Source organism: Hemitrygon akajei, chromosome 3, assembly GCF_048418815.1.
Source record: "Hemitrygon akajei chromosome 3, sHemAka1.3, whole genome shotgun sequence".
In the NCBI taxonomy this organism is placed as follows: domain Eukaryota; kingdom Metazoa; phylum Chordata; class Chondrichthyes; order Myliobatiformes; family Dasyatidae; genus Hemitrygon; species Hemitrygon akajei.
In genome coordinates, this window is record NC_133126.1 from 192,061,250 (window position 1) to 192,086,989 (window position 25,740).

At 42.1% G+C, this 25,740-nt stretch overlaps 1 protein-coding gene across 1 annotated transcript in view; it reads right to left on the reverse strand.

Annotated features, from left to right (window-relative positions):
- The window catches only part of LOC140725764 (probable G-protein coupled receptor 149), a 69,057-nt gene that overhangs the window by 17,066 nt on the left and 26,251 nt on the right, over window positions 1-25,740 (reverse strand). Inside the window, exon 3 of the mRNA XM_073041642.1 lies at window positions 4,035-4,435. Within this exon, the coding sequence (XP_072897743.1) occupies window positions 4,035-4,435 (401 nt within the window). The remainder of the gene's footprint in view (window positions 1-4,034; window positions 4,436-25,740) is intronic.

Sequence of the window (25,740 nt, forward strand, 5' to 3'; positions counted from 1 at the left end):
ATGTCAAGTCAAGTCAAGTCAAGTCGCTTCTTATTGTCATTTTGACCGTAAGCTGCTGGTACAGTATACAGTAAAAATGAAACATGATTGGTCGATCAGATATTTGCATTAAGGAGCAGGTGTACAGGGGTAGAGAACAAAGTGGTTACTGAGAGTATAATGGTTCCACTTAGCTGCATCAGATCGACAGCCTCCAACACGTTCGCAGTTCACAAGCTTGCTGACGCTTCTCAAATGCTTAGGCATTTAACACCTCACGCCACCCCTGACCCCCACCCCCCAGTTCTCTTCCAAACCACCAATGCAGACTGATTAATATGACTTTTGTTAATTGGCAACTGAGGTTTACAAACTGGGAAACCTGAGATTTGGTCCGTCTCATGACAGCCAATTCACTGCTGCCAAAATTGCCATCAGACCTCAAATTCCAGAATTAAACAATTGGAAGCCAGCCAGGATTTTCATTCCTATTCATTTACACTTTCATAACACAATAAAACGTCTGGCACTCAAATCTCATGGTGGTGCTTTTATTCAATAAAGCTCCTTGAAACCATTGCAGCACTTTAGAAGTTCCGTCATAGTTGCAGTACAGGAAATACAAACTTAGATCTATTAACATAGTCTGATAGATCTGATAGCAGGTATTAGACGAAGTATCACCCCTACTTCTCCCTCAACCAGGGGTGGACAGATGAGAGGACAGGCAGGTGCATCTGTATAGAGATACGGTGCAGAACAGGTCCTACTGGCCCAATGAGCCGCACAGCCCAGCAAGCCACCAGTCCAACCGGAGCCTAATCACAGGGCAATTTACTACGAGCGATTGACTTACTAACCGGTACATCTTTGGACGGTGGGAGGAAAGCTGAGTGCCCAGAGGAAATCCGTGCATTCACACGAAGAATGCATGAACTTACTTACAGAGGAAATCAGATTTGAACTCTGACGCCAAGGCTGTAATGGCACGGTGCTAACAGGCCGCTACCATGGTGCCTCATTGATTCCAATGTCCAAAACATGCAGGATTTTGGTTCAGCTTTAAAATGTGGATAACAGTACGTTGGTGGTCGGAGTTCAAAGCCAGGATTAACTTCAGATTGTTTTGGTAAAAATCTAGCAGTCCATCACACAAGGCAGCCTCACTTCCATTAATTCCCTCCAGGCTTCCTGCTGCCTTTGCAATTCGTGGCCTGCTCGGACTCTCTCCACAACTCAGTCCCTGAGTCCCCGTAATCTCCTAAAATATTTTCTGCACTCTTTACAACTTAGTGGCAGGGTGAGCAAAGCTGAACACAATATTCAAAATGTGGCCCCACAAACACATTCAGATGTTTGTTATCATTGCTGAGGGCCACCAGAGAGTTGTCTGAAGAGGCAGAAAAGGGCAGCTTTTGGCCGTGGCTGAGGAGGAAGGACAGAAATTGTGGCGACTGACTAACCCGATTGGAAGCTGCAGGGAGATGTCTCTGCCACTGCTGCACTGCCAGGAAGTGTACCAGGGCTAAGGGAGCGAACATCATTGAATGGTGGTCCCTGGCTGAGGACCCTGCAGCTGACCTAAGAGCACTGTTGGAGGTGTGGCAGGCAGCAATGCCAAGCAGGAAACATCTTCCTGTAAATCTCATTCAAAGTACAGCCAAAGAATCTGTCAACTTTACCATTTATCCTCCTGAGATCATCCCAAGGTTCCCGACCTGGTGTCCATAGACCCTTCGGTTAATAGCAAGGCTCCACGACATAAGAAAGGTTGGGAACCCCTGTTTATTCATTCATTATGTGCCATGTCATATGACAAAGGTGATCATGGTCTTTAACCATTTGTGTTCTTGGCAAACTTTTCTGCAGAAGTGGTTTGCCATTGCCTTCTTCCGGGCAGTGTCCTTACAAGACAGGTGACCCCAGCCATTTTCAATACTCTTCAGAGATAGTCTGCCTTGTGTCAATGGTCACAAAATCAGGACTTGTGATTTACACCAGCTGCTCATACAACCATCCACTACCTGCTCCCATGGTTTAACGGGACCCTGATAGTGGGATTAAGCAGGTGCTACACCTTGCCCAAGGGTGACGTGTAGACGTATTACATCCTTCCCATAAAACAAATTGTCCCAATCCACTCCTTCTAAATCCTTTTGCATCGCCTCAAAGTTAGCCTTTCTCCAATCAAAAATCTCAACCCTTAGTACAAAGCTTGCCTGTGGCTGTCAGAACAGAAGGGAAGGATAACAAGTGTAGGGAACCAGAACCTTAGTTTTCAAGAGATATTGAGGCCCTGGTTAAGAAAAAAAGAGGTATGTCACATCTAACCAGTCTTATAGAGTTTTTCAAGGAAGTTACCAGGAAAGTGGGTGAAGGCAAGGCAGTGGATGTTGTCTGCATGGACTTTAGAAAGGCATTTGACAAGGTCCCGTATGGGAAGTTGGTCAAGAAGGTTCAGTCGCTCGGCATTCAGGATGACATAGTAAATTAGATTAGACATTGGCATCACGGGAGAAGCCAGAGAGTGGTAGCAGAGAATTTCCTCTCTGACTGGAGGCCTGTGACTAGTGCAGCAGGGACTGGTACTGGCTCCTTTGTTGTTTGTCATGATCTGGATGATAATGTGGTTAACTGGATCAGCATATTTGCAGATGACACCGTGATTGGGGGTGTAGTGGACAGTGAGGAAGGCAATCGGGGCTTGCAGAGGGATCTGCATCAACTGGAAAAATGGGCTGAAAATTGGCAGATGGAACTTAATGCAGAGAAGTATGAGATTTGGCCCTTTGGCAGGACCAACCAGGTAAATTTTACACAATAAATGGTAGGGCACAGAGGAGAGTGGTAGAACAAAGGAATCTGGGAATACAGGTCCATAATTTGTTGAAAGTGGCATCACAGGTAGATTGGGTCATAAAGAAAGCTTTTGGCACATTGGCCTTCATAAATCAACGTTTTGAGTACAGGAGATGGGATGTTATGTTCAAGCTGTCTAAGACATTGGAGAGGCCTAATTTGGAGAATTGTGTGCAGTTTTGGTCACCTACCTACAGGAATTATGTAAGCAATGTTGAAATAATGCAGAGAAAGATTACAAAGAGCAGCTGGGTCTGGAGGAACTGAGTTATAAGGAAAGATTGAATAGGTTAGGGCTGTCATCTTTAGAATGAGAGGAGATTGGACAGAGGTATAAAAATTATGAGGGTATAGACAGGGTAAATGCAAGCAGGCTTTTTCCACTGAGGTTGGGTGAGACTACAACCAGAGGTCATGGGTTAAAGGTTTAGGGTGAGAAGATTAAGGGGAATATAAGGGGAAATGCCTTCACTCAGAGGGTTGTGAGAGTGTGATATGAGCTGCCAGCAAAAGTGATCCATGCAAGCTCAATTTCTAAGTTTAAGAAGTTTGGATAGCTACATGGATGGTAGGGGTATGGAGGGCTATGGGAGTAGGCAGTTTGTATGTTTTCTGCATGGACTGGATGGGGTGAAGGGCCTGTTTCTGTGTTGTAATTCTCCATGATACTTTGACTCTAACTGATCCGATGTTAAGCTAAGATGCTATGTATCTAAGGATTTTCTAAAATCATTAAGCTCCATTTTGGACAAACCTTGGCAATAGTGGGCAATACACACACATGATTTCCAGCATTTGCAATATCTCCTGTGTTTATGATTGACTATAGAGAATATATGTGACCTTTTTGACCCCCTACCATCTGACAGGAGGAACTCTCATATTAGGACACAGACTGTTCGGAAGTGAAACAGGTTCTTCCCCCAGGCTGTGATATTACTGAACTCCCTGCCATGACCAAGGTCTCACCAGCAGTAGTGTAATACCATTTATTTTTCAGCTTGAGTGGTAAGTGCACCTTATTATTTGTTTAATTATTTGTGGAACTATTACTTTATTTGTTCTGTGTGAGTACTCTGTTGTGCAATTTGGTCCGGAGGAGCATTGTTTCATTTGGCAGTATATATGGTTGAATGACAACAAAATTGAACTTTGTGTATGCTTTGCATTTATCTTTTCCCTCCCAGTACACTCACCTGACGGGGAGTCCTTTCCGACTTACTTCGGCACCATTCCCAATCCACAAGTTCCGGTTTGCGCCCTTCCTCCTGCGCCAGTTTGCTCTCTGCGCCGTTTGGAGTGCTGGCAAGTGACTTCCCTGCGTCCTTGTCGCTGAGGTTCTGCGGACGGGCGTGCTCAAGTGGAGACCACGGGGAGCAGTCCAGTGGAGCGGTGGTGCTGATCTCGATTGGTATGTTGCTCCGAATTCCCTCTTTTCCCACAGGGAGGAATTTGCAGCCGTCAGGCTGATGAGCGGTAAGGTTCTGGTGGGACAGAGGCTTACTTTCCTGGCCAGTACAGTTACTTGCTTGTGATATCTTATAAATTCCATAGCCTTGTTGCAATGACAGGTTGAATTCAAAACCTTTGCGTTTTCCTGGATATTAAAAAGATTAGAGTCATAGAGTCAATGAACACTACAGCACAGAAACATACCTTTCACCCCAACTGGTCTATGCCTCACTATTATTCTGCCTAGTGCCTTTGGCCTGCATCTAGAACATACCCCTTCATACCCCTCCCATCCATGTACCTATCCAATCCTCTGCGAATCCTTCCTGATGGTAACAATGAGAAACCTAGAAACATAGAAAATAGGTGCAGGAGTAGGCTATTTGGCCCTTCGAGCCTACACCACCATTCAGTATGATCATGGCTGATCATCCAACTCAGAACCCTGTACCTGCTTTCCCTCCATACCCCCTGATCCCTTTAGCCACAAGGGCCATATCTAACTCCCTATTAAATATAGCCAATGAACTGGCCTCAACTGTTTCCTGTGGCAGAGAATTCCACAGATTCACCACTCTCTGTGTGAAGAAGTTTTTCCTCATCTCGGTCCTAAAAGGTTTCCCCTTTATCCTTAAACTGTGACCCCTCATTCTGGACTTCCCCAACATCGGAAACAATCTTCCTGCATCTAGCCTGTCCAATCCCTTTAGAATTTTATACGTTTCAATAAGATCCCCCCTCAATCTTCTAAATTCCAGCAAGTATAAGCCTAGTCGATCCAGGCTTTCTTCATATGAAAGTCCTGCCATCCCAGGAATCAATCTGGTGAACCTTCTTTTCACTCCCTCTATGGCAAGAATGTCTTTCCTCAGATTAGGGGACCAAAACTGCACACAATACTCCAGGTGTGGTCTCACCAAGGCCTTGTACAAATGCAGTAGAACTTCCCTACTCCTGTACTTGAATCCTCTTGCTATGAATGCCAACATACCATTCGCCTTTTTCACCACCTGCTGTACCTGCATGTCCACTTTCAATGACTGGTGTACAATAACACCCAGGTCTTGTTGCACCTCCCCTTTTCCTAATCGGCTACCATTCAGATAATAATGGTGGAGGGCATGTCCTGGGTTGTGGATGTCCTTAATGATGGACCCCTCTTTTTGGAGGCACCTTTCCTTGAAGGTGTCCTGGATACTATCTAGGCTAGTGCCCATGATGGAGCTGAATAATTTTATAACTTTCTGCAGCTTATTTCAGTCCTGTGCAGTAGCCCCCCCACCCCCTTACCAGATGGTGGTTCAGTCAGTTAGAATGCTCTCTACAGTATATCTATAGAAATTTGTGAGTGGTTTTGGCGACATACAGCATCTCCTCAAACTCCTATTGAAACATAGCTGCTATCTTGCCTTCCTTATAACTGCATCAATATGTTGGGTCCAGGTTAGATCCTCAGAGATATTGACACCCGGGAACTTGAAGCTGTTCACTCTCTCCATTTCTGATCCCTCTATGAGGATTGGTGCGTGTTCCCTTGGCCTACCCTTTCTGAAGTCCATAATCAGATCCTTGGTCTTACTGACACCGTCCCACCAGTCACTACCATCAGATTTCTGAATGAACCCATGTACACCACCTCCTGTCTCCTTTTGCTCTACATATTTAATTTTAAAAATATATATATGTACATAAGAGGGGAGATTCATAAGTTTGTGGCCTAGGGTAGAAAGAGTCAATTTTAGAAAACCTAGCAAATTTATTTTTCAACATAGTCCCCTCCTACATTTACACATTTAGTCCAGCGGTCGTGGAGCATACGGATCTTGGACCTCCAGAAAGTGTCCACAGCAGGGGTGAATGATAAGTTCGTGACCTAAGGTAGAAGGAGATGAGTTATTAACTTCAAACTTTCTGCATAATCACTCAAAGAGTTGAATTGCATGTGCATGTAACGAGAGCTGTATAACTCATCTCCTTCTACCTTAGGCACAAACTTATCAATCACCCATCTGTGGACACTTTCTGGGTTCCAAGATCCATATGCTCCATGACCGCTGGACTAAGTGTGTACATGTAGGAGGGGACTATGTTGAAAAATAAATGTGCTAGGTTTTCTAAAATTGACTCCTTCTACCTCAGGCCACAAACTTATCAATCACCCCTCATATTCCTTATTGTAATTTATAGTTAAAAAATATATTGCTGTGTACTGTTGCTGCAGAACAACATATTTCATGACATATGCTAGTGATATTAAACCTGATTCTGATTCTGAATGGTATTAGACAAGGAACAAAATTATAAATGTAATAACGAACATCTAGGAATGATTACAATGCAGATCATTCCATGGGAATAAAAAGTGTTGATTGTAAAACTGAGCTCTGTTCAATGAGAAATTGAATTTTCTTGTGGGAAATTATTGCCTGGGAATTGCTGCTGCCTTTTTTTAAATAGTTGAGGTATTTTTGCAAATCCTGTAGGATCCAGAGCAGAAAGATTACAGTTAACAATGTTTTCAGTGCAAGGTTCAATAAACATGTATGATACATATCTTTTGTCAAATAGATGCTATTTTCAAATTATTCTGTCTTGTATCACCTTTTCTCTAAATATTTAAAAAGAATAATACCTCATGTGAAACCAACACAAATAACTGATGCATTCTCTGCTGTTAATGCAAGACTACTCAAAGGCAGTATTTGCAATCATAGGAAAGCTTTCAGAACATAACTAGTTGCTCTTTAACCTATGAATCACTTCTGAAATCTAATCACTAAATTATGAATGACTGATGATTTTAAGCTTATCTAATGACAGCTAGAAGTTCCTGTGTAATAAAACATTGGCTGTACACTCAGTGCCATTGCGTGATCAGTTCGTGATCTGCTGCTGTCGCCAATCCACTTCAAAGTTAGACATGTTGTGCATTCAGAGATCCTCTTCTGCACACCACTGGTGTAATGTGTAGTTATCTGAGTTACTGTCACCTTCCTGTCAGCTTCAACCAGTCTGGTCATGTCCTCTCTCATTAACAAGGCATTTTCTCCCACAAAACTGCCAGTCACAAGATTTTTTTAAATCTTTTTTTTGTATTATTCTCTGTAAGTTCTACAGACTGTTGTATGTAAACATCCCAGGAGATCAGCAGGTTCTGAGATACTCAAACCACCCCATCTGGCACCAACTACATTTTGTGATCAAAGCCACTTAGGTCACATTTCTTCCCCATTCTAATGTTTGGTGCCAGTTTGACTAATGGTGTTCTGCAGTGGTTTGTGTTGGGACTACTTCTTTTTATGCTGTATGTAAATGATTTAGATGATGGAATAGATGTTGCCAAGTTTACAGATGATATTAAGATTGGTGGAGAAGCAGGTAGTGTTGAGGAAACAGGTAGGATACAGAAGGACTTAGACAGATTAGGAGAATGGGCAAGAAGGTGGCAAATGAAATACAATGTTGGAAAATGCATGGTCATGCATTTTGGTTGTAGAAATAAATGTGCAGACTATTTTCTAAACAGGGAGAAAAATCCAAAAATCTGAGATGCAAAGGTACTTGGGCATCCTTGTGTAGAACACCCTAAAAGTTAACTTGCAGGTTGAGTCAGTGGTGAGGAAGGCAAATGCCATGCTAGCATTCATTTCAAGAGGTCCAGAATACAAGAGCAAGGATGTGATGCTGAGGCTTTATAAGACACTGGTGAGGCCTCACCTTGAGTATTGTGAACAGTTTTGGGCCCCTCATCTTAGAAAAGATGAGCTGGCATTGGAGACTGTCCAGAGGAGATTCACAAGGATGATTCTAGGGTTGAAAGGGTTATCATACGAGGAACATTTGATGGCTCTGGGTCTGTACTCGCTGGAATTCAGAAGGATGAGGGGGGATCTCATCGAAACCTTTCGAATGTTGAAAGGCCTAGACAGAGCAGATATGGAAAGGATGTTTCCCATGGTGGGAGAGTCTAGTCGGCACAGCCTCAGGATAGAGTGGCACCCTTTCAAAACAGAGATGCGGAGAAATTTCTTTAGCCAAAGGGTGATGAATTTGTGAAATTTGTTGCCACATGCAGCTGTGGAGACCAAGTCATTGGATGTATTTAGGTCAGAGATTGATAGGTTCTTGATTGGACATGGCATCAAAGGTTACAGGGAGACGGCTGGGAACTGGGGTTGAGAAGGAGAAAAAAAATCAGCCATGATTGAATGGCAGAGCAGACTTGATGGGCCAAATGGCCTAATTTTGCTCCTATGTCTTATAGTATTATGGTATGAAGAACAACTGAACCACTTGAGAATGTCTGCATGCTTTTATGCTTTGAATTGCTGCCACATGAGAGAGAGACTGAAATGGAACTTCCTTTTGGAAACCGAAATTCTTGACATTTTTGAGTAGATTTTGAATACATATTCAATTGGTAAGAGACTTTGCGATTTTTGATAGTAACCAATGATGACTGTGATCTACGTGTTTCCATAGTTCCTTATAGCAGAGAATGAGACCATAGATACCATGGCCAAGAAAGTGCCTCTGCCTCCTGAGGAGACTAAAGAAATTTGCCATGACCCCTTTCACTCTCATCAATTTTTATCAATGCAACTTCTGGTTTAAGCTGACACTGGTGAAGCACTGCGACTACTTGCTGATAGCAAACAAAATACTGTAAACAGAAGTATAAATGACTGTATTAATCACACTCTTTCTCGGATATGATCTGTGCAGTCAATAGCCTGTAACTTCCCTTTTTGAGTTGAGCTTTGCCGATATGACCTGCCATCTTTGTGGTCTGAACTGAAGCCTCGAAGGTGCATGCCGATTGCAGCATGGTGTGTCCTGGCTGAATTGAGACAATAATGCCTGAGCACAACAGCGGAGAAGGAGCCAATGTTTGGCCACTGCTGGAGCGGACTTGGAGGTGCTTCAATGCAGCAGAGCCAAGGCAAGTTGACTAGGGATGAGGCAGGGTTGAGGCGGCAGGTCCGGGCCCAAGTGTGAGAAAAGACCCAAGGTTTGATTGATTTAAGTGCCTGGCCAGATTGGAAAGGTTGAGTATGGGCTGAATCAAGGCAGCAGGGCCTGGGCCCGAGAGCATATTGAAGAGGCAGTGCCTGGGTCCAAGAGTGAGCAATGACCCAAGGTTTGGATGATTTAAATACCGGGCCAGATTGAAAAGGTCAGGGTGTTGGGGCCAGTGTAGCTCAATGCTCTATGAGGTTGACTTGTCTCAGCACTGATCTGAGGCTGTGGCCTGTAACTAATGGGCTCCTGAACTGGCAGCAGGCTTCCTGACTGTGGACTCACTTTCCTGAGCCTCAGTTCTGAATGTTTTTGCTTGCTTTTGTTGTTTGCATGGTTTGTTTCTTTTTTCTGTACATGGGGTGTTTGACGGTCTTTTTTTTTAAATGGGTTTCTTTGGTTCATGGCTGCCTGTAAGGAGATGAGTCTGAAGTTTGTATATGATATGGTGGCGAGCATTCAGTCCATGATAACAGACGAGAGTAGATCGTTTAGCTCAACTGCTGGTTTTATTGCGACAAGCACAAAAGCAGACCGGGCATTAAGACCCAGGGTGAGAACCCACTCAGACACATACAGACTGGGGAGGTGATTATGACACAACCTGATTACAGTCAGGGTGGCCCACAAACACACATGCAAGTAACTGTAGAACCAGAGCTAAAATGTAACAATAAATTAACCTGAACATCCCAGCCTAATCCCACAAAAGCATTTCAAAACAAGAACAATAAATAGCGCTAGCCACTAGGAATGCTGCTGTGGGCTGTAGACCACCCCCAGCTCCCGGAGTGGTACAGTATATATACTTTAATAATAATATACTTTATGCTCATGACCTCATGACCTTGCTCTATAGCTGCATAGCACACATACAAAATTCTAGAGAACAATGTTTCAGGCTGAGACCCTTCATCAAATTGGGTGGCGCGGTGGAGGTACATTTCTACCAAAGGAGGTGTAAGGGGCTCCTTCCCTCCCTTTGGGCAAGGTGTAGTACCTGCTTAGACCTCTCCCCCTTCCCCGATCAGGGTCAGGAGAAGCCATGGGAGCAGGTGGTAGATAGTTGTATGAGCAACTGGTGCATGTCACAAGTCCTGGTTATGTCACCGACAATCTTTCTAGAGTACTGATTCAAAGATTTGAAGTATATTTATTCTCAAAGTATACATGCAGTATACAATCCTGAAATTCGTCTTCCCCACAGACAGTCACAAAACTAAGAACCATGGAACCAACTTATTCAAAAATTGCCCAAAATAGCAAAACTAAAGGAGTATTAACTAGTATCTCTACTAAGCTGTATCACCATGCAAAATAATCTTTAAAGAATTTAATAAAGATGATGTTGCTCATGATGGTTTTAACTTTGGTATCTGAAAACCAGTAATGGCGGTGTTAGGTATTGCAAAGAATTAATCATGATGTTATAAATATGGAATTTACAAATCAAGTCATCTATTCATTGTAAGATTTCACTAGAACCAGCTGGCCCTTTCATATCATGCAAATCATTATTAATATACACCCAGTTGTCTCTATTAGATACACCTATATACCAGCTTATTAATGCAAATATCTAATCAGCCAGTCATGTGGCAGCAACTCAATGTAGACATGGTCAAGAGGTTCAGACCAAACATCTGAATGGGGACGAAATGTGATCTGAGTGACTTTGACCATGGGATGATTGTTTGTGCCAGACAGAGCAGTTTGAGTATCTCAGAAACTGCTGATCTCCTGGGATTTTCTTGGACAAGAGTCTCCGGCGTTTACAAAGAATGGTGCGAAAAACAAAAAATAATCCAGTGAGTGGCAGTTCTGTGGGTGAACATGCCTTGTTAATGAGAGAGGAGAGGAGAATTGACAGATTGATTCAAGCTGACGGGAAGGAAACAGTAATTCAAATAACCATGCGTTACAACAGTGGTGTGCAGAAAAGCATCTCCAAGCACACAACACATCAAACCTTGAAGTGGATGGGCTACAGTAGCTGAAGACCATGAACATGCACTCAGTAGCCACTCTATTAGATACAGGAGGTACCCAATAAAGTGGGCACTGAGTGTACAATTAGTAAATGTGACGAGTTTCAGGTTGATCAGCATTAAAATACTTTGGGGGATAAACCCCTAATAAAGGACCAGATAAGAATGCATGTATTTCTGAATATCCATTCCCTGCTGCTGACAGAAATGTCCATCTCAAGTTTTCTGTACTCATATGTTCTCTTTAATTCTGCCATGGACAGTCCCAAACACAGCTGCAAAAGGAGCTGATGCTAGCAACCCCATCCCGTAAAAACCCAGAGCTACAGAAACGCCTGTAGAGGTCTCGAAGACCTCATTCCCGGGAGAGGAAGAGGTTGTGTGGTGAAAGGTGCAAGTCCGTGGAAGCCAAAGGGGCCGATCAAATTCTGATCATCCCGGAAGAGAGGATGGCAAAGAACATCTGGACAAGTGACCTTGAAGAAGCTGGGCTACATATTGGGACAACTCGAAAGACTGGCCTAGGACAGAGGACGAAGATGAGTTGCTGTTGGCGGCCAATGCCTCAGTAGTGTAATGGGTTGAAGAAGTCAAGAAGAAGAATGTTCTAAGTTTAAAAATAACTAATGTGTCATATGGAACAAATCTGATGTTCCTGTGTACATAACCAGTGTATATACACATGTAACTAAGGCATCTGATTCTGTTTGCAGTTAGACTCTTTGGAGGAGACTAACGGATGGTAATCTCACACGTGCAATTGAGTTCTGCTCTATGATGTTTTTGAATCATGTGATATAAATTGCTAATATTCTCAGATTTAACATCAATGCACATTTCTCGAGTGTGGCATGGTCCCTGTCTTGAAATATTAATGACCTATTTTTTTTTTAGCCGAGGAATGTGTCGCATTCATCTTTGATGTTTCTTAACTAGGGCACGTTGCTCAGCACAGGGATGACCCAGATTCTGCAAGTGTGCGAGAACTGGTGGTGAGTACCATCAGGTTTTTATTCTTTGAGCTGGAAAGGCAAGCTACTGAAGACATGTCAAGGGCAAAGGACCACCAGGGACTTCGGCAAAGATTTACATGACTAACCAGAGAAGCTCTGGAAAAAGAAAGAGATTCAGATTCATTTATTTCTCATATGTACATCGAAACATACAGTGAAATATGTCATTTGCGTTAAGAAGCAACACACCCTAAGAGTGTGATGAGGGCAGCCCACAGTCCGGAGCCAATATAGCCAATATAGTCCAAAATACTCAGCAGAACAACAGAGAACACAACAAGCAACAAAACAACAACATCAGAACAAACCCCTGTTCAAGCTGATCGGAAGGCAACAGTAACTTAAATAATCTCAACAGTGGTGTGCAGAGGAGCTTCTCTGGATGCACAACACATCGAACCTTGAAGTGAATGGACTGCAGCAGCAGAAGACCTTGAACATACATTCAATAGCCATGGTATTGTGAAGCTCATAAAGAGGCCACTGGGTCTATTGCCCATGAGAAGAAGGTGGTGAGTCACCCCTTTTACCTGCTGTCATCCAAGTAGTAAAAGTCCTTTGTTATAGTGGTTGCTACAAGTCTGCTGCTTGCTGGATCATTTTAGTATCCAGGGAATCACAAGGCTCTGTGTCTGAATTCCCAGTCCAGCAGATTTCCACAATCAAATTAGGGAGTCTAATAGCTTAATGATCACCATTACATCAGAATTCTGAATGGGCCATGCACACCACCTTGTTTTCACTCTTTTGCACTATTCAATTCTTTTATTTTTTAAAAACAGCTTATAATAATTTTTATGTCTTGCTGCTGTGGCCACAAAACAACATATTTTGCAACATATGCCAATGATAATAAACTTGATTCTGAAACTAATTTTCAATCCTTGTGGGTAGAGTTACAAAATGACAAAAAGACCCTGATGGGAGTTCTATACAGGTTTCCGAACAGAAGTTAAGATGTGGGCTACCAATTACAACGGGAGATAGAAATGCATCTCGAAAAGGCAATGCTACAATAGTCATGGGAGATTTCAGTATGCCAATGATAACTAACTTTATTCCAATATTGATTCTGAGTCTGTTAGACCTTGCAATTCCAGTTCTTACAAGTTTAACTTTCTCAGCTGAGGGGTGAGAATTTGTGCATCCCTTAACACCCCAAATCCTCTCCACTATCTACAAGAGCGTAAAGGAAGATTTTCCACCACCGTGGCTGAGTGCAGCACAATAGAAAATCATCCAGGACAAAGTCAAATGCATGATTGGCTCCACATTAATGATCTGGCCCTTTTATCCATTCCATTAGTGGTGCAGTGTGCAACATACAAAATATATGGAATGCACTGTCTAGATTGTGCAAATTGGTTAATTGCCTAGAATAACTCCCAAACTGCACTTAGACAACTGAGTGCAGTTCTAGTCTCCTAGCTAAATGACTAATGTTATTATTTTAAAATTTTACTTATTTGATTTATTTTGTGACACAGCGCAGTAACAAATCTGCAGGCCCACAGTCCGTAATTGCACCCATGTGAACAATTAACATGCAAGCCTTTAGAATGGTGGAGGAAACCGGAGCCCATCTAGTCCATGCCAAACCATTATCCAGCCTAGTCCCCTCAACCCACCATAGCCTTCCACACCCCTCCCATCCGTATACTTTTCCAAACTTCTCTTAAACGTTAAAATTGAGCTTGCATTTGTCACTTGCACTGGCAGCTCTCACAAACCTCTGAGTGAAGAAGTTTCCCGTCATGGTCCTCTTAAACTTTTCAACCTTTACACTGAACCCATGACCTCTAGTTCTAGTCTCACCCAACCTCAGTGGAAAAAACCTCCTTGCATTTGCCCTATCTGTACCCCTCATAATTTTGTATACCTCTATTAAATCCTCCTCTCATTCTCCTATGCTCTAGGGAATAAAGTCCAAACCTATTCAACCTTTCCCTGTAACTCAGGTACTAAAGTCCTGGTGACACCCTTGTAAATTTTCTCTGCACGCTTTTGATCCTATTTACAACTTTCCTGTAGGTAGGTGACCAAAACTGCACACAGTACTCCAAATTAGGCCTCACTAGTGTCTTCCACAACATCTGTACTCAATACTTTGGTTTATAAAATCTATACTCTTTATCTATACCCCTCATAATTTTGTATACCTCTATCAAATCTCCCCTTGTTAATAATAATAATAATAATAATAATAAATTGAATCTAATCTAATTTAATCTGATTATACACTGTCATGACCTGGAAACATATTGCTCATTCCAAAGCCTGGGGATTGCACTCCAGGGGTACAGTCAGCACATCTTCAGAAAGAGTACTGCTATTCAATACTATGGTGACTACCACCTTCTCAGTGGCTATCACATACATATAATAAATGCTGGATTTGTCAGTCACCCTTGTAACTTATAAATTAATACATCAAAACAGTCCTTGGTCCAGCAAACACAAGAGACTGCTGATGCTCGAATCTGTAGCAAGAGATGAACTGCTGGAGGAATGCAGTGGGTCGGGCGCTATCTGTGGATCCAGAGCAAAATTCAGTGTTTCAGGTTGAGGCCCTTCATCAATCGTTAAATTCCACCAGCAGTTGTCAGTAGCAAAAGAAGCTTCTGGATAACCTCAATTGTCATATTTACACATTGGTTGTTTGTCAGTCTTAACTTATGTATAGATTTTCATAAATTCTATTCATCAACATCATCATGTGTCATATTGTATGATGTGAGTGATCATGGCCATGACCATGATTGTTCTTGGCAAATTTTTCTACGGAAGTAGTTTGCCATTGCCTTCTTCTGGGCAGTGTGTTCAGAAGACAAGTAACCCCACCCATTATCAATACTCTTCAGAGATTGTCTGCCTGGTGTCAGGACTTGTGATGTCCACCAGATGCTCATATGACCATTCACCACCTGCTCCCATGGCTTCACATCACACTGGTCGAGGGGTGAAGTGGGTGTTACACCTTAACCAAGGGACACCTGCAGGACAGCAGAGGAAAGGAGCACCTTACATCTCCTTTGGTAGAGATTTATTATTATATTGCAAGATGGCGGCACGACGCAGCTTGCAGCGGCCACTCCGGAGCTGATTATCGGTTATTTGTGATGCCGGGTGCCACGCGCAATCATAATCGGATGAAAAACGGATGTGGGAGCACGAAGGAACATCTGGAAATCTCCAGGAAGACCTTCTTCGTTGCTGCTGCTGCTGTGAGGTCTGGGTCTCTGCTGGGAAGAACAGGCCCCCAGTCCTCGGAGCCGCATTGCCGATGGCCGTTGGTGGGGGTGTCTTAATACACTCGGCAGAGGATGGTGCTTGGAGTAGCTGTGCCGGAAGGGATGGTCAGAGGCTCGGAGGTTCGACGGACTCGGAGTCAGCTGCAGTCAGGTCGCTTTCAGTGTGTGCTGCGTCTGCGAGGCTGAGTCGGGCGGCGCCGTGGAAGTCCATAGCGGGGTATTCCCTTCTGCCACCTGCGTGGGATGACGAGTCAATCGGGACCCTGAGGACTTGTGGAAATTGTGTGGTGGTTTCTTTTGAACTTATGGTCTTTTAACATCTTTGGAATATTTTTACTGTGCCCATGGTAATTTTTTAATCAATTATGCTATTGTTTGCACTGTTGTAACTATGTGGTTTTGTGCAGCTCTTATAACCATATAACAATCACAGCACGGAAACAGGCCATTCCGGCCCTCCTAGTCCGTGCCGAACTCTTAATCTCACCTAGTCCCACCTACCCGCACTCAGCCCATAACCCTCCACTCCTTTCCTGTCCATATACCTATCTAATTTTACCTTAAATGACACAACTGAACTGGCCTCTACTACTTCTACAGGAAGCTCATTCCACACAGCTATCACTCTCTGAGTAAAGAAATACCCCCTCGTGTTTCCCTTAAACTTTTGCCCCCTAACTCTCAAATCATGTCCTCTCGTTTGAATCTCCCCTACTCTCAATGGAAACAGCCTATTCACGTCAATTCTATCTATCCCTCTCAACATTTTAAATACCTCGATCAAATCCCCCCTCAACCTTCTACGCTCCAATGAATAGAGACCTAACTTGTTCAACCTTTCTCTGTAACTTAAGTGCTGAAACCCAGGTAACATCCTAGTAAATAGTCTCTGCACTCTCTCTAATTTATTGATATCTTTCCTATAATTCGGTGACCAGAACTGTACACAATATTCCAAATTTGGCCTTACCAATGCCTTGTACAATTTTAACATTACATCCCAACTTCTGTACTCAATGCTCTGATTTATAAAGGCCAGCATTCCAAAAGCCTTCTTCACCACCCTATCTACATGAGACTCCACCTTCAGGGAACTATGCACTGTTATTCCTAGATCTCTCTGTTCCACTGCATTCCTCAATGCCCTACCATTTACCCTGTATGTTCTATTTGGATTATTCCTGCCAAAATGTAGAACCTCACACTTCTCAGCATTAAACTCCATCTGCCAACATTCAGCCCATTCTTCTAACCGGCATAAATCTCTCTGCAAGCTTTGAAAACCCACCTCATTATCCACAACACCTCCTACCTTAGTATCATCAGCATACTTACTAATCCAATTTACCACCCTATCATCCAGATTATTTATGTATATTACAAACAACATTGGGCCCAAAACAGATCCCTGAGGCACCCCGCTAGTCACCGGCCTCCATCCCGATAAACAATTATCCACCACTACTCTCTGGCATCTCCCATCTAGCCACTGTTGAATCCATTTTATTACTCCAGCATTAATACCTAACGACTGAATCTTCTTAACTAACCTTCCATGTGGAACTTTGTCAAAGGCCTTGCTGAAGTCCATATAGACTACATCCACTGACTTACCCTCGTCAACATTCCTCGTAACTACTTCAAAAAATTCAATAAGGTTTGTCAAACATGACCTTCCACGCACAAATCCATGCTGGCTACTCCTAATCAGATCCTGTCTATCCAGATAATTATAAATACTATCTCTAAGAATACTTTCCATTAATTTACCCACCACTGATGTCAAACTGACAGGTCTATAATTGCCAGGCTTACTTCTAGAACCCTTTTTAAACAATGGAACCACATGAGCAATACGCCAATCCTCCAGCACAATCCTCGTTTCTAATGACATCTGAAAGATCTCCATCAGAGCTCCTGCTATCTCTACACAAACTTCCCTCAAGGTCCTGGGGAATATCCGGTCAGGACCCGGAGATTTATCCATTTTTAAATTTCTTAAAAGCGCCAGTACTTCCACCTCTTTAATTGTCATAGGTTCCATAACTTCCTTACTTGTTTCCCACACCTTACACCATTCAATATCCTTCTCCTTAGTGAATACCGAAGAGAAGAAATCGTTCAAAATCTCTCCCATCTCCCTCGGCTCCACACATAGCTGACCACCCTGATTCTCTAAGGGACCAATTTTATCCCTCACTATCCTCTTGCTTTTAATATAACTGTAGAAGCCTTTCGGATTTACTTCCACCTTATTTGCCAAACCAAACTCGTAACTTCTTTTAGCTTTTCTAATCTCTTTCTTAAGTTTCCTTTTACATTCTTTATATTCTCTTGTAGCTAAAGCTCTTGTAGCTTTAGTTTTTGGTCTTGTTTGTCTGGTGGATTTGGAGCTCCTTTCCAGGGAACGCGCTCAGATGGTAGCACGATATTAATATGCAGCAGCCTCGCTGGACTCTGGATTGGGGATTGCCAAATGTTATGTGGATTTTCTGGTGTAATCTGTTTTGTCATGTGCTTTTGTGATATCATTCTGGAGGAATGTTGTCTCATTTTTTAACTGCATTGCATTTGTGGTTTCTAAATGACAATAAACTGAATCTGAATCTGAATCTGAATTTTGTAAAAAGATTGCAAGGAAATAGGTAATCCTAGGTAATTTCTAAGGTAAGGATATGTCCGGCACAGTTTTGTGGGCTGAAAGGCCTGTATTGTGCTGTAGGTTTTCTGAATATTGATGTATAAAATCAATTTCAAGGTAGTATTTGGTGACCTATATGTACTTAGATAATAAATTCACTTTGACTTTGAATAATAGTGGCCACTTTGCACCTGTACAACTACTTGTTGATGCAAATATCTAATCAGCCAATAATGTGGCAGCAACTCAATGCTTAAAAGCACGCAGACATGGTCAAGAGGTTCAGATGTTGATCGGACCAAACATGAGAATGTGGACGAAATGTGATCTAAATGACTTTGATTGTGGAAAGATTGTTGGTAGCAAACGGCATGGTTTGTGTAGCTTAGAAACTGTTGATCTCCTGGGCTTTTCACGCACAAGAGTCTCTAGCACTAACAGAGAATGGTGCAAAAAAATAAAAACCATCCAGTGAGCAGCAGTTCTGTGGGCGAAAACACCTTGTTAATGAGAGAGGTCAGACTGGTTAATGTGAATGGCCAGACTGGTTTAAGCTGACAGGAAGGCAACAATAACTCAAATAACCTTATGTTACAACAATGCTGTGCAGGAGAGCATCTCTGAATGAACAACACTTCAAACCCTGAAATGGATGGGCTACAGGAGCAGCAGACCACAAATATATATTCAGTGGCCATAGGAGGTAACTAATATTGTGGCCACAGAGTGTACAGTGTATCTACAGCTCTCTGCTGAAGATTTATTACTGCTAAATGCTTTCCTTAAGTCCTTATTGTAAACCTTAATGGGAATGATGTTCTACATTTCCTGGAACTTTCTGCCCTGTGGTCACAGATATCCTATAACGTGCAGATTCTACTCAAGCCCTCCGACCTCCAGTTTGTCTTTAAGTATTTGTTCGCTCTAATGCCCTTCACCAGAGCATCATGAAACAAAGCAAAAATAAGGGGATATTAAGACAAGCAACTACCAAAGTTTGAAGTTCAAAGTATATATATACTGTGTAGTTTTTCACTGATTCTATTGTATTTCTTTGTCCTACTGTGAATGCCTACAAGAAAATCTATCTCAGGGTAGTGTGTGTGTGTGTGTGTGTGTGTGTGTGTGTGTGTGTGTGTGTGTGTGTGTGTGTGTGTGTGTGTGTGTGTGTGTGTGTGTGTGTGTGTGTGTGTGTGTGTGTGTGTGTGTGTGTGTGTGTGTGTGTGTGTGTATATGTCACCATATAATACCCTGAGATAGATTTTCTTGTAGGCATTCACAGATACATCAAAATATAACCATATAACCGTATAACAATTACAGCACGGAAACAGGCCATCTTGGCCCTTCAAGTCCGTGCCGAACACTTACTCTCACCTTGTCCCACTGACCCACACTCAGCCCATAACCCTTCATTCCTTTCCTGTCCATATACTTTAAATGACAATACCGAACCTGCCTCTACCACCTCTACTGGAAGCTCGTTCCACACAGCTACCACTCTCTGAGTAAAGAAATTCCCCCTCGTGTTACCCTTAAAATTCTGCCCCCTATCTCTCAATTCATGTCCTCTTGTTTGAATCTCCCCTACTCTCAATGGAAAAAGCCTATCCACGTCAACTCTATCTATCCCCCTCATAATTTTAAATACCTCTATCAAGTCCCCCCTCCACCTTTTACACTCCAAAGAATAAAGACCTAACTTGTTCAATCTTTCCCAGTAACTTAGGTGCTGAAATCCAGGTAACATTCTAGCAAATCAAAATCTAGTAAAATTACAGTCAATGGGATGAATTGAAGTGTTACATGGGGACAAAATTGAGACAGGTGATAAATACAGGACTGAAGATGGTATATTTGAATACAGGCAATATATGGAATAAGATAGATGATCTTGTAGCACAGTTACAGATTTACAGGTATGACGTTGAGAGCATCACTGAGTCGTGGCTGAAAGAAGATCATAATTAGGAGATTAATATCCAAGGTTACACGTTGTATTGAAAAGCTACGTAGGCAGGCGAGGAGGTGGGGTGGCTCTGTTGGTTAAAAAAAAATGAAATCAAATCCTTAGAAAGAGGTGACATAGAATCCAAACACATAAAATTGTTGAGGGTAGAGTTAAGAAACTACAAGTGTAAAAAGACCCTCATGGGAGTTCTATACAGGTTTCTGAACAGTAGTTAAGATGTGGGCTACAAATTATAATGGGATATAGAAATGCATCTCGAAAGGGCAATAGAATAGTCACAGTAGATTTCAGTATGGAGGTAGATTGGAAAATCAGGTTGATGCTGGATCCCAAGAGAAAAAATCTCTATGCCTATGAGGTGGCAATTTATCACAGTTTGTGGTTGAGCCCACTAGGAAAAAAGGCCATTCTGGATTGGGTTTTGTTCAATGAGCCAGATTTGATTAGCGAGCTTAAGGTAGAGAAACCCTTAGGAAACAATGATCCTAATATGATAGGATTCACCCTGCAGTTTCAGAGGCTCAAGTCAGATGTATCAGTAGTTCATTGGCGTAAAGGGAATTGTAGCTACACCAGAGCGAAGCTGTCTAAAGTTGATTGAAAGGGAACACTAACAGGGACGATGGCAGAGCAGCAATGGCTGGAGTTTCTGGGAGCAATTTGGAAGGCACAGAATGGATATATCCCAAAAATGAAGAGGTATTCTAAAGGGAAGATGAGGCAACCATAGCTGATAAGGGAAGTCAAAGCATAAGAGCAAAAGGGAGAGCATATAATAGAGCAAAAGTCAATGGGAAGTTAGAGAATTGGGAAGCTTTTAATAAAACAGTAGAAGGCAACTAAAGAAAGCCATTAGGAGAGAAAAGGTGAAATATGAAGGTAAGCTAGCCAATAATATCAAAGAGGATACCAAAAGTTTATTCAGATATACGGAGTACAAGAGAGATAACAGTAGCTACCAGATCACTGGAAAATGATGCTGGGGGGATAGTAATGGGGACACAGAAATGGCAGATGACCAAAATAAGTATATTCCATCTGTCTTCACTGTGGAAGTCACTAGCAGTATGCTAAAATTTCAAGTGTCATAGGGCAGAAGTGAGTACTGTAGCTATTATTAGGGAGAAGGTGCTTGGGAAGCTGAACGATCTGAAGGTGGTTAAGTCACCTGGACCAGATGGACTGTACCCCAGGGTTCTGAAAGAGGTACCTGAAGAGATTATGGAGGCATTAGCAATGATCTTTCAAGAATCAATAGATTCTGGCATGGTTCTAGGGGACTGGAAATTTGCAAATGTTACTCCACACTTCAAGAAGGGAGAGAGGCAGAAAAAAGGACCTTATAGGCCAGTTGGCCTGACCTCAGTGGTTGGGAAGTTGTTGGAGTTGATTATTAAGGATTAGGTCTATGAGTACTTGGAGGCACATGATAAAAAAAAAGCCAGTCAACTTGGTTTCCTCAAGGGAAAATCTTACCTGACAAATCTGTTAGAATTTTTGGGGAAAAAACAAGCAGGATAGAGAAAGGGGAATTGGTGTATGTTGTGGCTTGTATTTTTAGAAAGCCTTTGACAATGCCACATTTTAGGCTGCTTAGCAAGATAAGAGCCCATGCTACTTAAGGAAAGATACGAGCATGGATAGAGTATTGGCTGATTGGCAGGAGGCAAAGATAAAGAAAGCCTTTTCTGGTTGACAACCGGTGACTAGTGGTGTTCCACAGGGGTTGGTGTAGGGACTGCCTCTGTTTAGGTTGTATGTCAAGGATTGATGGTTTTGTGGCCAGATTTGCCAACGATGCAAAAATAGATGGAGGGGCAGGTAGTGTTGAGGAAGTAGGGAGGCTACAGAAGGACTTAGACAGATTTGGAAAATGGGCAAAGTGGCATAAGTAATACAGTGTCAGGAATTGTACGGGCCTGCACTTTGGTTAAAGGAACAAAAGTACAGGCTATTTTCTAAATGAGCAGAAAGTTCAAAAATCCAAGGTGCAAAGGGAGTTGGGAATCCTCATGCAGGATTCCTTAAAGGTTAACTTGCAGGTAGAGTCGGTGGTGGTAATTATTTTGAAAGGACTAGGATATAAAAGTGAGGATGTAATGCTGAGGCTTTATAAGGCATTGATGAGATCTCACTTGGAGTACTAAGAGAAGTTCTGAGCCTCTTATCTTAGAAAGGATGTGCTGACATTGAGAGAGTTCTGAAGTGTTTCATGAGAATGATTTGAGAATGAAAGGGTTATCGTATGAGAGCATTTGATGGCTCTGGGCACGTACTCGCTGGAATTTAGAATATGGGGGATCTCATTAAAACCTATTGAATTTTGAGAGGCCTAGATAGAGTGGATGTGGAGAGTATGTTTTCTATAGTGGGAGAGTCCAGGACCAGAGGGCATAGCCTCAGGAAGTTGGGATGTCCATTGAGAATGGAGATGAGGAGGAATTTCTTTAGCTCGAGTGTGGTGAATCTGTGGAATCCGTTGTCACAGGAAGCTGTGGAGGCCAAGTCATTGGGCATATTTATGACGGAGGCTGCTAAATTCTATATCAGTTGGGGAGTGAAAGGTTATAGGGAGAAGGAAGGAGAATGGTTTTAAACAGAAAAACCGATCAGCCATGATGAAATGACGAAGCATACTCATTGGTCCAAATGACCTAGTTCTGCTTCTATGTTTTAGGGTGTTTATGTGCAAGTTGTGCAAATGCAAAAACACAAAGAGTCATAATAATAAATAAGTAACATCCAGAACATGAATTGCTGAGTCCCTCAAAATGAGTCCATAGTTTGTGGAATCAGTTCAGAGTTGAGGTGAGTGAAGTTATCCATGCTGGTTCAGAAGCCTGATAGCTGTAGGGTAATAAATGTTCCTGAACCTGGTGTTATGGGATCTCCTAATGGCAGCAGTGAGAAGAGAACATGGTCTGGATGGTGGGGGTCCTTGTTGACGGATACTGCTTCCGTGTGGCACTGCTGCCTGTAGATGTACCCAGTGGTGGGGAGGGTTTTGCCTGTGATGGACTGGGCTGTAGCCACGGCTTTTGTAGGCTTTTTTGTTCCTGGGCATTGGCATTTCTGTATCAGGCCATGATGCAGCTGGTCAGGACACTCTTCACTGTGCATCTATAGTTTCTCAAAGTATTAGATGACATGCTGAAGCTGTGCAAACTTCTAAGTCGAGCATTTAGTTAAACAGCGAGACTTCAAGCAGGATTTTAAAGAAGGGAAAATACATGGCAGAAAGTTTTGCTTGATGCATGAAGCAAAGTCTGTAGCATTTCACATAAATCTGAGGATTACTGGAGATTGCAGAGACCAGGAGGGAAAGTGGATGAAGAACTTTTTATACGGAGATAACAATCTTAACATCAAGGCTTTGTTTTACTGAGATCTAATTATGGTGTATGATTCCTGGGCTGATATATAACAGATGTTGAGGGTTTTACAGTATTGATAATCCTGGTAATACTAAAATATTTTAATGGAGCACTATATAATTGGTCTTCAACAACAAACTATCTGCTGCACAAACTTAACAAGTCAAGTCACACCTGGAGGAAATGTCAGTTTTATGGATAGAGACGTTATATCAGGACATTTTGTAATGGATCAGCTATGAAGCCCAAAGGTTACAATGACCTGTTGAGGCCCCAAGTCACCAAGTATGTTTGGCATTCAAAGTCAACCTATTTCAGAGAATCTGAAAGGTCAGAAGGTCAGTGCAAGCAATCAATTTTCTTGCAGGCATTTAACATTAGCATTCAAGGCAGTTATTTTTCCCCCAAAAGCATTTGAATCAGGTCAGGGTTAATATGAGGTTGCTGCGCAGATAACCTTTCTGATTTTCTTTTGATGATTTTGCCATGGATGGTGGCCAGAGAAGTTGTGTTTAAATCAGTATTATTTCACACATCGTGTAATTATATATCTTATAATTATTATCATGTTATATATTATCGGACTAGAGTATTTCACAGAATCACCTCTATTTCTTAATTCTGCAGGAGCTCTCAAATCTCTTAAATTTAAACAACCTCCCTCAAAAGATAATTGGCAGGTCAGCTTTTTTAAACTATGCCCCTAAACTGTGGAATTTAATACCTAAAGCTACAAGGGATGCAGACTCAGTTGAGTCTTTTAAATGGCAGCTCAAAACCTATTTATTTATTAATCTTATTTTAATTAACATCTTTTTGTCTTCTATTTTTATGTATGTCCTTTATCCTATTGTAAAGCACATTGAGCTGCATCGTTTCTATGAAAAGTGCTCTAGAAATAAATAATAATAACAATAATAATTATTATTATTACAATGGGTAACAATTTTACAGCTAGTTTCACTTGTTGATCCAGAGAAAGCAACCCAAGTTTGTTGAACCTCACGTTCTAGCCCTCACCAACACATGAGAGGCAATTTTCAGTCACCAATTAAACTACCAACCCAAACATCTTAGGGAGGTGAGAGGAAAGCAGAAGTATCCATGGAAACTCACAGAGTCACAAGGAAAATGTGAAAACTCCAGAAGTAACACCAAAGGCCAGGAATGATGGCAGTCAAGATGGCGTCTGCGTACAATGCTCTTTTGCCTGACAACTTCTGGACAGATCATGAAAGCATCTTTTTCACTTCTTTTATGTCTTTTATGTCTGTTTCTCACCTTGAATGTGATTCTGGAACTGTTGGAGCCAGTGCTTTACTGCTTGGAGCATTTCATCTACAGTGATGAAATGCTTTGAGAGGTTGGTCATGACTAGACTGAACTCCTGCCTCAGCAAGGACCAGGACCCATTGCAATTTGCCTATCACCACAGTAGGTCAAGGGCAGATGCAATCTCAATGGCTCTTCACATGGCCTTAGACCACCTGGACAACACAAACACCTACTTCAGATTCAGATTCAGTTTATTGTCATTTATAACCACAAATACAATGCAGTTAAAAAATGAGACAACGTTCTCCGGAATGATATCATGAAAAAGCACAAAACAGACCACACAAGAAAAACCACATAACGTTTGGTAATCCCCAGTCCAGAGTCCAGAGAGGCTGCTGCGTATCGATATCACGCTACCGTCTTAGCATGTTTCCCAGAAAGGAACTACAAACCCATCAGACAAACCTAAAACTACAAGACCTACACAAAACCACATAGTTACATATAGTTATAGTTAACATATAGTTTCAACAGTGCAGACAAAACCATAATTGATAGAAGACTAACTGACAAAGACCACATAATTATAACTCATAGTTTCAACAGTGCAAAGCAATACCGTAATCTGATAAAGAGCAGATTTCAGGACCATAGCTCAGTATTTAATACCATCATTCCCACAATCTTGATTGATAAGTTACAGAACCTGGGCCTCTGTACCTCCCTCTGCAATTGGATCCTCAACTTCCTAACTGGAAGACCACAATCTGGTGTGGATTCGTGATAATATCTCCTCCTTGCTGAAAATCAAAACTGGTGCACCTCAGGGGTGTGAGCTTAGCCCAATGTTCTACTCTCTCTATACCCATGACTGTGTGGCTAGGCATAGCTCAAATACCATCTATAAATTTACT